This window comes from Alexandromys fortis, unplaced genomic scaffold, assembly GCF_014885135.2.
Source record: "Alexandromys fortis isolate MF-2015 unplaced genomic scaffold, M_Fortis_MF-2015_v1.1 scaffold_56, whole genome shotgun sequence".
Classification (NCBI taxonomy): Eukaryota; Metazoa; Chordata; class Mammalia; order Rodentia; family Cricetidae; genus Alexandromys; species Alexandromys fortis.
This window is the reverse complement of record NW_026067935.1, coordinates 6,972,816-6,988,595: the sequence shown is the minus strand read 5'-3', so window position 1 is coordinate 6,988,595 and position 15,780 is coordinate 6,972,816. Positions and strand designations below refer to the sequence as shown.

Genomic DNA, 15,780 nt, shown 5'->3' with positions numbered 1-15,780 from the left:
ACTTTGTCGATTCATTTCTCCTATATTTAAGGGGGTTCCAGGGATTGAACTCAGGTTACCAGGCTTACATAGCAAGTGCCTTTTGACAAGCCATCTTACCAGCCCACATACATTATTAAAATTATCAAATTATTCTTTTCTTTAGGTGCTAAAGGCTCATTCAAAATTAACAACATTTTATGGAGCATTTGGACCAGAGAAATTCAGGTGTGTGCATTCTATTTTTATTTTGGTTGTTTATTTTTGGTTTTTCAAGACAGTTTCTCTGTAGCTATGGAGCCTGTCTTGAAATTGTAGACCAGGCTGGCCTCAAACTCATGGAGATCCACCTGCCTCAGCCTCCTGAGTGCTGGGATTAAAGGCTTGCGCCACCACTGCCTAGCATGACTCTTAATTTAATGACTTGTTATTCAAAATTTGTTTCATTGGGATTTTTTGTTTGTTTTCCATAAGAAATTCTTTCTTTTACAGGGTCTCCTATAAGCTGGCCTAAAACTTTCTCTGTAGCTGAGGGTGGCTCAATTCTTTTGCCTTTTTTTTTAAGTTTTATTTATAAAACTGTTTTGTTTTGTCTGCATGTATGTCTGTGTGATGGTGTCAGATCCCCTGGAACTGGAGTTATAGACAGTTAGGAACCACTATGTGGGTGCTGGGAATTAAACTTGGGTCCTCTGGAAGACTAGCCATTGCTCTTAACCACTGAGCTATCTCTCCAGGTTGTTTATGTTGTGATTATCTGATCTGGGTTCCTACGTGGAGAGTCACTGTCGTTCGTGAGGGTGACAGGAGTTCTCTAGATTTGGGGAGGAAACTTACTTTGTGCTGTGGAATTTTTAGATCTGTTTTGATTTTTTACTAATTTTTTTTTAATTAAAAAATAAGGTGGTGAGATTGCTCATTGATGAATTACACTTATTCCTGTAGAGAACCTGGGTTTGGTTCCCAGCACCCACATAGTGGCTCTTAATAATTCAAAGCTCCAATTCCAGGGAATCAGACTCCCTTCTCTGACCTCCAAGTGCACCACACACATTAGTGGATACATATATGCAGGCAAAACATTCATACACATGAAATAAAATAATTTAAAAATGGGAAGTAGTTAGAGCCAGCAAGATGATCAAGGCACTTGCCAAGTGTGTCTGCTTGAATTCAATCCCTAAGGCCCACAGGATGAGGGAGAGAATCAATTCCTGCATATTGTCCTCTGACCTCTACATGTGTGCCTAGTACACTTACCCCAACTAAGTAATAAATGTTCAAAACAAGTGGTTAAGATGTATAATGCTACCTATTATGGAAAGACCGTTCTACACTCCTGACTTGCCTCTTCCCTCTGATTTCTCAGTGGTAGCTCTTGGATTGAATTTCTGAATAATGAAGATGTTCTCAGAGATATTTTTATGCAGCTAAGGGAAGGAAACCTTGTTTGTGCTCAGTATCTTTGGCTTAGATATCGGGTAATGTATTCTGCATTTTAATTTCTTGATTGCTTTGTAGCTTCTGCAATGGATGGTTGAGTACTGGAGACTAGCAGGCTGTCAAGTGTGACTGGGTAGTAGAGTGTTGTAGATTGATAGTCTCTGGCCTGTCCCGGGAGATCTCTCCAGATCAGAGACATGCTATGGTATGATGGCAAGCCATATTTTATCTATCTTCAGAGTCTGATCAGCTCTGAGTTGTTCCTCAGTAAGCAGTATTTTTATTAAGTGCTTTATTAATATCATGCTTCTGCCGATATGGTAAAGACGTTTCTACTATTTGGATTGTGGTCAAGGAATGCTCATTAAAGGTGTTTATTTGAGGACGATGTGCAGTAGCACATATCTGTAGGCTGAAGGAGGAGGATTACTTAGTCTAGGAGTTTCAGGCCAGACTGAACCTGAAACTATGTATAGACCCCATCTCATCCACAGATAGATAGGCTATTTATCCAAATCCCCTTTTGTTGACTGATATTAACATATAATATTTAGACTGAAAAGGTAGTGTGTTTTGCCACTAATGGAAATTCTTATTAGTATTTGTATTATTATCTCCAGTTGTATTTTTCTTAGGATACAATCTCTTTGGTTTCCTTGTGTTTTTATTATCTACTACTTACTAATATAATATTTAATGAGTTGTGAACCCCCCATTTGAATTGTTTGTATAAAGTACCTTTATCATTCATTATTAAATCAGTAATATCACCAGACAGCAGTGGCACATACCTTTAACCCCAACACTCAGAAGGCAGAGGCAGAAGGCTCTCCGAGTTCGAGACCAGCCTGGTGTACAGAGTGAGTTACAGGACAGGCAGGCCTACACAGATGAACCCTATCTCAAACAAATGAACAAAAAAATCAGTAGTATGTTCTTTGAAATGGCTTTACAATTTTTTAAGAAAATAATTTGCTTCAGTTAGCATGCAAAGTGATGGGTTTTGTCAAGGCATTTTCATGCATCTATGTCCTTGTTTTTATTTGTCCTCAAGGATCAAGCAGGTCTTTGCCCTTTGGGGGGTATTTGTTTAAATCTGTCAGCAAGTCTTAATTTCTGATTTTGTGATTTAGGCTGACTTTGAAAGCAAGTTTGACGTGAAAATGCTGGAGAACTTGCTGAACTCTATTTCTACACAAGTCTCCTTGGAAGAACTTTGTTCGTGGTTTAAAGATGATGTGATCCCATTTGTGAGAAGGATTGTGCCTGAAGGACAAGTGAGTTTCTTCTATTTCCACCCTTAAAGATTTAGCTTAATACTTCATATTAGATTACTGAGGAACCCCTGTGAAAAGTTGATAGAGCTGGATGTAGTGGTGTGCACTTCTGACCTCTACCCTTTAGAAGCTGCAGTAGAAGGACTGCTAGGAATTTGAGTCTAGTCTACATAGCAACTACATAGCAGGTTCCAGGCCAGCATGGGCTACAAAGTGTGGCCCTGACTCAAAAAGAAGCAAAAATGGTGGTGGTGGTGCTGGTAGAATACTGATTAACATGCTAGCATGCTTGAGGTCTTGGGTTCAGTGTCCAGCTGTGTAACTGATAAATAACTTATAAGAGATGACTATAGGTTTGGAGAGATGGCTCAGTGCTTAAGACTCAAGAGCACATTCTACTCTTTCAGAAGACCTGGGTTTAGTTGTCAGTACTAACATTTTATGCCTCACAATCACCTGCAAGTCCAGCTCCAGAGCTCTGATGCCCTCTACCTCAGCCACACACATGCACTCACATACATTTTTGAAAAATTCTTTTTTTTTTTTTTTTTTTTTTTTGTTTGGTTTTGGTTTTGGTTTTTCGAGACAGGGTTTCTCTTTGGCTTTGGAGCTTGTCCTGGAACTACCTCTTGTAAACCAGGTTGTCCTCAAACTCACAGAGATCCGCCTGCCTCTGCCTCCCGAGTAAAGGCGTGTACCACCACCAACAGGCATATATTTTTTTTAAATATTTATTTATTTTATTTATTTATTATGTATACAATATTCTGTCTGTGTGTATGCCTGCAGGCCAGAAGAGGGCACCAGACCTCATTACAGNTTTATTTTATTTATTTATTATGTATACAATATTCTGTCTGTGTGTATGCCTGCAGGCCAGAAGAGGGCACCAGACCTCATTACAGATGGTTGTGAGCCACCATGTGGTTGCTGGGAATTGAACTCAGGACCCTTGGAAGAGCAGGCAATGCTCTTTACCACTGAGCCATCTCTCCAGCCCCCCAGGCATATATTTTTAAAATATTCTTAAAAACTGATTATAGAAAATTTTGTGGGTGTGATGATTTATTGACAGTTTCATTTTTAAGTGATATATCTGTTTCAGAACATTCTTGCAAAATGGTTGGAACAAGCATCCAGGAACTTAGAGTTGATTGATAAGGTAATATTTGTGTATTAAACATGAAAATGATATTTGCTCCCTTACAGCAGCTCCAAACTTGATTTTTAATGGTCTTTTATATTTTTAAAAGGCAAACTGGCCGGAAAATGGACTTCAGCTAGCAGAGGTGTTCTTCACAGCTGAAAAGACAGAGAAAGTTGGATTTGCATCTTCTTGGCTCTGGATTTCCTTGGTATGTTGTCGAGACAAATTTCATGGTGAAATCATGGCAGAGGATTTGCCTGTGTGTAGAAAAGCATGTCATTGTGTCAGCTCACTGAAGGGAAAATCCTTTCTTCCTTTCTGTTGTTTCTATTGCAACTGCAGCCTGTTTCAGTGCAGTCCGTCGACACCGAGCCAGCCAGAATAGAAATATGTAAAGACATTCTTAGTGATAGAATTGGGATTTTTTTTTTTTCAGAAGCAGCGTCTTAGAATCCTTTAAAAGACTAAAAATGGCGGATAAGAATGGGTCTGTAGCAGTTGTATCTGCTTCTTTTACTTTTTTTTAAATCAGGAAGCCTTCTGATGTAGAAAAAATGGGACCTCCTGTCAATCTGAAAAAGTAGTAGTGGGTTGTAGATGTGGCCTTTATCTCCTGGATGAGGCTCTGAGTTTTCTCTGGGCATCACAACACTAAAAAGCACAGCCAGAGAAGAATCACGATTAGAAATGTAGTTCTAGAGGTGAGCTGCATTATTATTGGGTTGGGTGCTTCTAAATTTCTAATTTCTTTTTTGAGGTTTCTCAAACAATAAAGCATGAATTATAGTAGGAAATGTGTACAATAAAATCTCTCTTGTAAAGTTTTTTTTTTTTTATAATTCTTTTTTTTTTTTTGGTTTTTCGAGACAGGGTTTCTCTGTGGTTTTGGAGCCTGTCCTGGAACTAGCTCTGCAGACCAGGCTGGTCTCGAACTCACAGAGATCCGCCTGTCTCTGCCTCCCGAGTGCTGGGATTAAAGGCATGCGCTACCACCGCCCGGCCAGTTTTCTGTACTTTAGTGTTGATTGAGTTTTCTGTCCTGCCCGGTTCCCATAATTGTTAAGTCCCAAAGAAATCATACAGAGGTCTACATTAGTTATAAACTGATTGGCCCATTAGCTCAGGTTTCTTATTAACTTTTTAAAAAATTATTTATTTATTTGTCTACAGTGTTCTGCCTGCATGTATGACTGCAGGCCAGAAGAGGGCACAAGATCTCATTATAGATGGTTGTGAGCTGACATGTGGGTGCTGGGAATTGAATTCAGGATCTTTGGAAGATCAGGCAGTGCTCTTGACCTCTGAGCCATCTCTCCAGCCCCCCTTATTAATTCTTATAACTTATAGTCCATTATTCTAGCCTACGTTAGCCACATGGCTCAGTACCTTATTCAGTGAGGCAGTCACATCTTGCTTCTTCTATGGCTGGGTCAGGATTGCAGACTAGGACTTCCTTCTTCCCCAAATTCTCCTGTTCTCCTTGACCCACTTCTACTTCCTGTCTGGTTGTCCCTCCTATACTTCCTGCCTGGCTATTGGCCAATCAGTGTTTATTTAAAATATAATTGACAGAATACAGACCATTGTCCCACACCACTTTAGCCCCAGACAAAAGTGACTTTTTTTATGTATTATGATGGCTAACTCCTAGCTTGATTGGCATAGTGCTTGTTAAACATTCCTGGGTGGGTCCCAAGCACCATATAAACTGGGTACATTGGTGCATACCTGTGATCTCAGGGTGTGGGAGATACCAGCAGAAGGCTCAGAAATTCAAAGATATCCTTGGCTATGTATCTTGTTCAAGGCCAGCCTGTACCATATGTGATCCTCTCTCAGAGACAGAGAGGGAGAGAGTTTATATTTGGGTTTTGAAACAATTGCCCTCCTGTTGGCAATTTTCAAATTTTTCTAAAGAAGTAAATTTTAGATTCTGGTTTCCTCCTCTGTCTACTTGTGGCCAGTACTTATTTTTTTTGAAATAGGTTGGACTGTGTTTCTCAATCATACTTTTGTATCCTTAATGAAGTTAATGCTTTTGTTTTAGAAAGAATATCAAAACACAGAGGAAGTCCGACAGTTACAGATACTAGTGAACAAGTTGCAGGAGCTGATCACCCTGCATAAGAAATACAACTGCAAACTGGCCCTCTCTGAGTTTGAGAAGGTAGAGTTCCACACTCTGCAGCACCCTCTTGTTTTTTTGTATCCACTTGTGGCTAGACTCTGCATCATTTACACTGTCTTCCCTGTCTTGTCTCCAGGAAAATACGACCACCATAGTGTTCCGGATGTTTGACAGGGTCTCAGCGCCAGAGCTGATCCCCTCTGTCCTTGAGAAGTCTGTGAGAGTTTACATGCGGGAACACAGTTTGCAAGAGGAAGAGCTTCTTTTGCTTTATATAGAGGTGATTTTTTTTTAACTTTTTAAGTATTCATTTCTTAGTGTGTGTCTGTGTACTCAAAGACATGGTGCATGTGTGAAGGTCAAGAACAACATAGGAGACTCAGTTCTCTCCTTCCTCCACATGGGTCCTGGCCATCTAATTCAGGTCACACGTGCCTTTATCTGTTTCTGAATTCTGTGCGGTACTTGATCATGTAAATGCTTGACTCTGTAAGGAATGCCTGGCTTTACCACTAGCACCTATGAGGCAGCTGAATTGATCAAGAATGTAAGCTAATTCTACTATTAACCATCAGAGAACCTCCTGCTTATTAGAGAGACTGAAATGGGAGTGTCACTATAGGCCACAAGTTCGAAACCAGCTAGGCAGCATAATGAGGTCCCATCTCAAAAAGAAAAAGAAAACAGTAGGACTTTCCCCAGAGGACTAGTGTGAGGTATTAGGAGTAGAAACTCAATACATACTGGGCTCGAACAGGAGAAGGTGCTAAGGATCAGGCCTCCGGAGTCCACGCTTGGTCGGTCTCATTAAAAGTGTGCGCCACCACATGCAAACTGAGAGTTTCTGATATTTGAAAACATGTATGTTTGTCTTTCCTAGGATTTACTAAAGAGGTGTAGCTCAAAGTCAGCGACACTCTTTGACACAGCATGGGAAGCGAAGGCCATGGCAGTGATAGGATGCTTGACTGACACAGACGTAAGCAAACACTGACTGTTGGGTTTTCCTGTTTGGAGTAACAAGGTTCCTTTTGAACATTGACTCTTAAGCTATTTTTTGGTCATAAAAGTGACAAGTATTTGTTAGTGAAATTTTTTTGTAGAATGTAAAAACAAAAAGATAAAACCATACTATTTCCCTTGATTATGGAGAATAAGATGAAAATGCACCCAAAACCAAAAGAATTTCTGTGGTCTATTGGATACCTCTCTCTTCAGGACCTGGGATTTTTCAGAAATGAAACTCTTTGGTGCCGAGCTTTCCAGCCATCTCCCACTGTCATTAGTTCTCATTATAAGGCAGGGACTCGTGTGCTCATAGTCCCAGCCCAGGGTGGTAAGTCATGTATGAAGCCTGGGCTTGGGAGAGCAATAAAAGATAGGTAAGCAATTATTTAAAATATAAGAGCAGCCCTGATTGACTATGGTTTAGAGAGAGAAGACATGAAGTTAAGATCCTTGTGAGTTGGGGGGGAGGGGGTTGGAGGAGGTAAATGGGTTGGACGTGACCAAAATACATTGTATGTATGCATAAAATTCTCAAAAACTGAGGTACGTTTCTGAATAACAGGACTGCTAGGTTTTGTTTTGTTTTGTTTTTAGGTTTATTTATTTTATTTTGTGTATTAATGGTCTGTTTTGTGTACTGTATCTGTGCCTGTTGTCTGTTGAAGTAAGACAAGGGTGTTGGATCTTCTGGAACTGGAGTTAACAGGTGGTTGTGAGCTACCTGATTGGGCTCTGGAAACTGAACTCAGGTCCTCTGCAGGGGACACAAGTACTCTTATCCTCTGAGCCGTCTCTCCAGCCTCTGAAATTGTTCCTTGTGTGTAACAATTGAAGGAAATATATGTTTTGCATGTGGATGCTCTCACTCTACCCATACCTGATGTCTGCAGTGCCCATCCCTTACATGAGAGGTGCGTCCGAGAAGTGGTCATTGTTCCTGTTGACTGCTCTCTTTGTAGCTCATCTTTGACGCTGTGCTGAAGATAATGTACAAGGCGGTGGTTCCCTGGAGTGCAGCCGTGGAGCAGCTGGTGAAACAGCACCTGGAAATGAACCACCCCAAGTAAGTTTGCAGAACACTAAAGGACGTGTCCGTGCCCTGCACCAGCTTCATGCTTTGAGTTGGCAAGCAGTTAGGTTTACCCTTGACTGTTTTTCATAGTCATATTAATACCAGTTTGTTAATAAACATTTTGTTTAGGGTCAAATTATTGCAGGAAAGTTACAAACTAATGGAGATGAAGAAACTTTTGCGAGGCTATGGAGTACGAGAGGTGAATCTCTTGAACAAGGAAATAATGGTAAGCGCTAGTTGGTTTGTTCCTCTCTGTTCTTGTAATTCTAGAGCAGCACGGGAAGTGACTGAAGATTTTCTCTTTCTTTCTTTCTTTCTTTCTTTCTTTCTTTCTTTCTTTCTTTCTTTTTTTTTTTTTCGAGACAGGGTTTCTCTGTAGCTTTGGAGCCTGTCCCGGAACTAGCTCTTGTAGACCAGGCTGGCCTCAAACTCACAGAGATCCGCCTGCCTCTGCCTCCCGAGTGCTGGGATTAAAGGCGTGCGCCACCACCGCCCTACTTTTTTTATTTATTATGTATACAACATTCCTTCTCTGTATGCTTGCATGCCAGAAGAGGGCACCAGATCTCATTATAGATGGCTGTGACCTGGGAATTGAACTCAGGACCTCTGGAAGAGCAGTCAGTGCTCTTAACCTCTGAGCCATCTCTCCAGCCCCTAGCCCTACTTTTTTTAAAGTCTTAAAAAGCAAAGTCTTCAAAGGGCCGGGCATGTATCTCAGTAATAGAGCACTTGCCTAGCACGCACAATGTCCTAGATTTGAAACCCTGTCTCTAAAAACAAAACAAAACAAAAAAAGATTTTCATATCTAAGAAGTTAACAGAGCTAGATTTATTTTATGGGAGTGGGTCACATGTGTGCCATGAAAACTCAGAGCAATTGGTTCTCTTTCTAGCATGTAGGTTTTATAGAGTGAACCAGGCTCTCTGACTTGGCAGCAAGTCCTTTCCCCACTGACCTATCTTGCTGGCCCCATAAATCATGTTTTAACCTTAGGTCCAGTTTAGGTTTTTTGCTACACTTTAATAATATTTAAGGCATTTTGCTTTCATAAGCAAATGGTTTCTGAGTTTTATGAGTCTTCATCTTAAGAAATACATGTTATCTCTTTCAGAGGGTGGTCCGATACATTCTCAAGCAAGATATCCCATCTTCTTTGGAAGATGCTCTGAAAGTGGCCCAGGGATACAGGCTGTCTGATGATGAAATCTACAGTCTAAGAATTATTGATCTGATTGACAGAGAACAGGTTTGGAAGTTTTAGATTGTCATGGGGCTGCTTTGTTGACTAAATCTTTACAGAATCTAAACTGTCCAAACTACTTTCACAAAATGAAATAAATAAGCTATATCAACATGAAAACATAGTGTGTGTGTGTGTGTGTGTAATATTTTTCTTGGTTTTCCTACGCAGGGTTTCTCAGTAGCTTTGGAGCCTGTCCTAGAGCTCACTCTGTAGACCAGTCTAGCCTCAGAGTCAGAGATTCACCTGCCTCTGCCTCCTGAGTGCTGGGATTAAAGGTGTGCACCACCACTAAGGGTTAGGGTTAGGATAAGGGTTAGGGTTACTGCTCAGCTCCAGCCCTCAGATTTTTAAAAATATTTAATCTTTTTTTTTTTTCAAAGTATCTTTTCATCTTGTTTCCCATTCTGCTAATTGAGTCCACGTCCTCACACTGGACAGTGCAGATGAAAAATTTCTTCTCACTTTCAAGTAGAAAAGAAAGAGTGATATACAAACTATTCCTTGTGAGGACCAGATGTTTATTTCCTTTTTTATTAACCCTGTTCACAGGCAGATGACTGCCTCCTGCTACTGAGGTCGCTGCCTCCTGTTGAAGCTGAAAAAACTGCAGAAAGAGTCATCATTTGGGCTCGACTGGCATTGCAAGAAGAGCCAGACAGTTCTGAAGAGGTGAGGGTTTCACTGAGATGTGCTGTTGGTGCACACTTGGAAATCTGCAAGGGAGGTAGGACAAGAACCTTGAATTCCAGTCCATTATAAGTCCTTGTTTCAAAAGAACTCATTGTGGCTGGAGAGGTGGCTCAGAGGTTAAGAGCACTGATTGGTCTTCCAGAGTTCAGTTCCCAGGAACCACATGGTGGCTCACAACCAACTGTAATGAGATCTGGTGCCCTCTTCTGGTGTAGAGACATACATGCAGGCAGGACACTGCATACAAAATCAATCAATCAATCAATCTGAAAATAAAAAGTCATTGAAGCTGAGCATGCCCTCAGTAGAGCCAGTCATTTCTTTAGCGATAAGAGACCAAGGGTCACAGGGTGTGTGACATATGGCTTCACCGTCAGGCAGAGGTCACCGGCCTGCTCGTTTCCAGTGAGTTCCAAACCAGCCTTGACTACATAGTAAGACCCTTCCCCTGCCCTCATCTCCACAAAAAAATTTACCAGAATAGTTGGATTTAAGCCTTAAGAAATGCCTCCCAGCTTTAAATTAATTGTCTCCTTCTTTTTCACATAAAGTTGGTAAGTAGATCCTATTGTAGATTGAATGTAGAACATGAACTTTTAATTGACTTTATTAAAAAGTAGCAGAGCCTCAACTCAAACCTGTTTTGTTCTGCCACTGGTATTCTATGTGTGTGGTTCTGGTGAGTGCAGTGTCTGCAATGTCCTCTGTTACTGACTGACTCTCCATCCCACATCCCTTTTTGTCTTTCAGTCATTTTTTTTTCTTCTCTGTGTTGTTAATTCTTCTAAAGTAATTGCTGAAAGCCTAAATATTTACTCATCCTGATTACCTAGTTATTTATTAGCCTTATGCTGTTTTTACTGGAGAAAGTTTGCAAGGCTTTAGTGTGACTCAACAAGAAAGGTCTGCCAGTTACAGCGTAGCCGGGAGACTCTGGGTCAGCACATCTTTCCTGGTATTTCTGAAGTCCATATTGGTGCGTCTCCTTCGCCTTGCAGCCGCCTGACCAGAGCTATATATATTCCTCAATCACTTGTTTTATTATTTTTCTGATTCCTTGGTTGGTTATTTGTTTGCTACTTTTATATTGTTTTGTTTTGGTTCTTTGGTAGTACTGAGGATGAAATTCATGCCGAAGGTGTGCTAGGACATCCTCTCTCGTTATTCCCCAGCCCGTGAGGCCATGGTTGTTATGTGTGTTTTATGTGTCCAACTGAAGTGATCAGTAAAGAAGTAGACTTCACTTTGCACGTTTTAGGACAAGGCCTGGAGAATATCTGTGACGAAGACATCGGTGGATATTCTCAAAATCCTGTGTGATATCCAGAAAGGTAGTTTCCCTACCCCTTTGTTCCTCTGCTTGGTTTTTGTCCCAAAGCTTACCAAGGCTGTGGTTGTCTAATTTTACCCATTTTTCCATATGAAAAATTTAATCTTTTTGTTTTTAATTAGTCAGACAGCAGCATATAAAGTTGACTTACTTTCTGTTTACCTGTTTTGGTAAGCTTTCGTTGTTAAGATACCTTGTGTATCTGTTGGCGATAAGAAAGAGAAATCTCACCTATTTAAACGTGGACTTAAAACAGTTGAGAAAGTAACACTCTTGGAGGAGAGGGGCTAAATTTGTTTCAGAAGACTTGCCATTCTTTTTATTTTATTATTTTTAATTGTGTGTATATGTGTCTTTTGTGTGGGTATGTGTGTGTGTTCATATTGACCAAGAACTTAGACCCTTGGAGTTGGCATTACAGGTGATTGTGAGCTATCTGCTGTGTGTGCTGGGAATTGAACTCTGGTCCTCTGGAAGAGCAGGGCATGCTCTTAACTGCTAATTCACCTTTCCAGCCCCTCCCATTTTATTATAACTCTTAAACTTCCCTATTCTACCTCCTGAAAGAAGTTTCTTTTTTCAGGTTTCACTCTTGAAATAATCTATTGATTCATAACTAGATTAACTCATTCAGATGACTTTAAGTCCGGCCTCCTGTTACCATGACATTCTGGGAGAATCAAATATAGCATATGAGAATTTGTACATCTGCTGTGACTTTTAAAAATCTAATTACAGACAATCTACAGAAGAAGGATGAATCTGAAGAGTTCTTGAAACAATTTAAAGTGATTGCAAGCTTACAGGTAAAGATATTACGTACCCAGTCAGTGTACCTGATAGTGTGTTCAGCTTTCAGGGACTGTGACACACTGATTCTTTCTCAGCAACTTTATTGAGATGTAATTCATGTATTGTACAGAATTAGTTGATAGTTTTGGTATATTATTTTCCTAGTTTCTTAATAGTATATAAAATACATATAACAAAATGATCCATTCTGATTTTCTGCCTTCATTTCCGTGGCATTAATTACATTCACAATGCTTTACAGCCATTACCTGTTTTTTTTTTTTCACACTCAGAGCTGAAAGTCTGTACCCATAAGACAGCACAACTCTCCAGAGTAGAATTATCCAAAATTAATAGTTAAGCCTCCCCTCTTTTACAATGCTTCCTACAGCACAAAATTATCTGGACCCAAATGTCAAGAGTGCTAAAATTGAGAAACCATTCTCCATAATTATGTTTTTTTATTTTCCTAACTTTTAGTGTTGAGCCATAAAAATCTTAAATTCTTAATTTATAAGTGAATAATTTCTCAAGGAGAGGGTGAAACTCAATGCTGGGTTTTAACACTGAGTAAACTTGGGGCTTTGTCTCACTTTGATGCAGGAGAACTTTGAGGTCTTCCTTCCATTTGAAGATTACAGCAACAGCACCCTGGTTGCTAGTCTTCGAGAACAGTATATTAAGGCACATGAAGATGCACAGGCTGAACCTAAACTCAGGGGACCTCCTGGGCCTACCCCAGTCAGGGGGGAGGATCTGAGCATCAGGTCAAAGCTGCACAGACAGGCACTGGCCCTACAGGTGTCTGCACAAGAGCTGGAGGAAGAACTGGCCTTGAGAGCCTTAAAGGATGGGAAGGTGGGAGCAGCACTAAGCAAATGCAGGTGACACTGGAGTCCCCGCCTTGCAGTTTGTCAGAAAATGACTTTTGTTCTGTCCTTTCCGTCACTGATAAGCATAGGGCCAGGGTTACTTTTGTTTTCACAAAAGTGATTATTGGTTTCCTGAGAGCCTGTTTTGGAGCCTCTTTGTCTAAAAATAGTGGTATGGAAGGAAGATAGACCCTGCTTAGTTGGTCACATGACTGTTAAATGTTGGCTCCTGTGCCTTGATCCTTAAGGGTAACTAAAGTCCTTTGAAAATGAATCACACTTTGTACCACGAAAAAGTTCTTTGTTGGTGTTGTTGTTGTTTTAATGGTTTTATGAGTGTTTTGATATGTATGTATGTATATATGTGTGTATGTATGTGCACCACATGCATGTTTAGTGCCCTTAGAGCTCAGAAGGCAGTGTCAGATCACCCGGGACTGGAGTTACAGATGGTTGTGAGCCACTATGCATGGGAGTGCTAAGAACGGAACCCAGATCTTTTGCAAGAGCAACAAGTACCCTTTAAGTGCTGGGCTGTCTCTCAGCCCCCATGAGAAAGCCTTGAAGACTTTATGTGTTGCTGTTAGTGGTTAGATACGAATGCAAGCGGCACAAATGTGTGTGGTTTTGATCTGAATCCTAACTCCCCACACTTCCTCCCTCTCCAGAGACTTACTTAAGTATTACTGCAATGCTGACACGGGGAGATTGCTGTTTCTGGTGTGTCAGAAGCTTTGTCATATGTTGGCTAATGATGTTCCAATGACAGCGCCAGTAGGACTAAATCTTCCTTCTGAGATACATGATCTCGCGTGCCATGCTGCTACCCTCTGCAGTACAGGTGACAAGCTGTATAGATCTTTATACTCTCTGGTTTATTGTACCCATATCTTCCACACACTGTCTGTGATAACTGCATTCTAGAAACCACACAAGAAACAGCTTCTCTTTCTTACACTAGGATACTATAGTTTTAAAACATTAACAACCAAGTTGTTCCCTTGGGTGTGTGAGAGACAGGAGGATTGTCAGCCCAAGGCTAGCCTGAGCTACCAATCTGGCAACCAGTCAGTCAATCCCCAAACCCTTTAATACTATGATTTCTTACTACTTATGGCATTTGCTTCTGTATGGTCATGGCATTCCCAGCCTCCCCACACTGATCTCTTTCAGGCAAGCTTTTTTTCTTTTTCCTTTTTTTTTTTTTTTTTTGGTAAGCTTAAGTGCAGACCTGAACTGTATTTACATTAGTCAAAGCTACATGGTGAGCTTGCTGTCTACCTTTTGGCCTTCCTGGGGATTTTAAATGGTCATTATAAGAAAGTTGTTTTCATTATTCTAAAGGAATAAGATAGGATTGATGATCCTGTTCACTTTCAGATATTTTGCTGGATGCTTTAGAACTAAGTAAATACACTTTAACCGCTGTGGAGCTCTCCAGACAATGCCAGATGGATGACCGTGGAATTCTGACGAAAGTAAGTCACCTCAGAGTTTTACTTCCATAAACCTAGCTGCTGCTGGCCCGACATGTGACACTTCATATCACTTGCACAGTTCACAGAATTACCAATATCCTGCTTACTTTTTTTTTACTCTCCTCTTGAAACCCATCCTCAAAAGCTGTGGAGCCAATTCTCTTTCCCAGGCATAGTTGTTTATTTTGATTTGAACTGGTTTTTGAAATATAGGGCCTCTCTGGATATTGACCCTTTCTTAGGGTTTATTCAAAGTGATATTTTTGCAAGGTCACCAAAAAGAAAGGAATGCTAGAATATAACTTTCCCTTAGTATGCACAGAAGAAATTGGTTCCAGTTCTGTCCCTCCCCTCAGACAACCAGGATCTGTGGATACTAAAATCCCTCATCCAAAGCTGTGTGCCATTTACAGAGAGCCCACACATATCCCCCACGCTTTCAGTTGGAAGAGCCCACCACAGGGAGCTCACAGTGGTCTGCAATTCCAGCTCCAGTTAATCCAGCACTCTGGCTTTCACATGAATACATACAGACCTCCAAATAATTAAAATTAATAAAAACATTACACCTGACTCCCTTACTCAGTCGGTGAAGGGTGTATGTGTTGCAGTGTAGCCACTGCTGCCTGCTCTGTGTGGTTTGCTGTTTAGGCCACTTTTGGGACACACAAGGATCCATATGAAGAGTGGTCCTACAGTGACTTCTTCAGTGAAGATGGAATCGTTCTTGAGTCGCAGGTGGTGCTGCCACTCATCTATGAGCTGATTTCCTCAGTGGTACCCACGGCAGGTAAGTCTCTCTTGTATCATTTCCTATTTATTTTTGCGTTACGAACACTGGAGCTATAGATGCTTGGAACCAGAACCATATCCAATAAGATAAATTTATATGTTAAGGATTCAAGCGCAACAGAATGCATACTGCATATGATTTCATTTATGTAAGAAAAAAAATGGGTTCACACTAAGCCATGGTATTCAAAGTCAGGGTAGTCGGTACCCTTTGGGATGGTGGATAAGTCACTTTCTGTTGCTGTGATAAAACATTAAGACCAAAAGCAACTTATGGTAGCCGGGGTTTACTTTGGCATACGGTTATTTTTGCCATCGAATAAAGAGTCTGGCATGGCAGCAAGTGGCAGGAATGGTAAGTTGGCCAGGCGGTGGTGGTGCACGCCTTTAATCCCAGCACTCAGGAGGCAGAGGCAGGTGGATCTCTGTGAGTTCAAGGCCAGCCTGGTCTACAAGAGCTAGTTCCAGGACAGGCTCCAAAACCACAGAGAAACCCTGTCTCGAAAAAAAAAACAAAGAGAG

At 40.8% G+C, this 15,780-nt stretch overlaps 1 protein-coding gene across 1 annotated transcript in view; it reads left to right on the top strand.

The window, feature by feature from the left end:
• The window catches only part of Kntc1 (kinetochore associated 1), a 92,064-nt gene that overhangs the window by 27,585 nt on the left and 48,699 nt on the right, over nucleotides 1–15,780 (top strand). Inside the window, exons 20-37 of the mRNA XM_050146636.1 lie at nucleotides 146–207; nucleotides 1,349–1,460; nucleotides 2,556–2,699; nucleotides 3,805–3,861; nucleotides 3,953–4,054; nucleotides 5,894–6,013; nucleotides 6,111–6,254; nucleotides 6,855–6,953; nucleotides 7,942–8,045; nucleotides 8,184–8,283; nucleotides 9,173–9,307; nucleotides 9,854–9,973; nucleotides 11,253–11,325; nucleotides 12,063–12,130; nucleotides 12,720–13,000; nucleotides 13,657–13,829; nucleotides 14,369–14,466; nucleotides 15,118–15,256. Coding sequence (XP_050002593.1) covers nucleotides 146–207; nucleotides 1,349–1,460; nucleotides 2,556–2,699; nucleotides 3,805–3,861; nucleotides 3,953–4,054; nucleotides 5,894–6,013; nucleotides 6,111–6,254; nucleotides 6,855–6,953; nucleotides 7,942–8,045; nucleotides 8,184–8,283; nucleotides 9,173–9,307; nucleotides 9,854–9,973; nucleotides 11,253–11,325; nucleotides 12,063–12,130; nucleotides 12,720–13,000; nucleotides 13,657–13,829; nucleotides 14,369–14,466; nucleotides 15,118–15,256 — 2,131 coding nt within the window. The remainder of the gene's footprint in view (nucleotides 1–145; nucleotides 208–1,348; nucleotides 1,461–2,555; nucleotides 2,700–3,804; nucleotides 3,862–3,952; nucleotides 4,055–5,893; nucleotides 6,014–6,110; nucleotides 6,255–6,854; nucleotides 6,954–7,941; nucleotides 8,046–8,183; nucleotides 8,284–9,172; nucleotides 9,308–9,853; nucleotides 9,974–11,252; nucleotides 11,326–12,062; nucleotides 12,131–12,719; nucleotides 13,001–13,656; nucleotides 13,830–14,368; nucleotides 14,467–15,117; nucleotides 15,257–15,780) is intronic.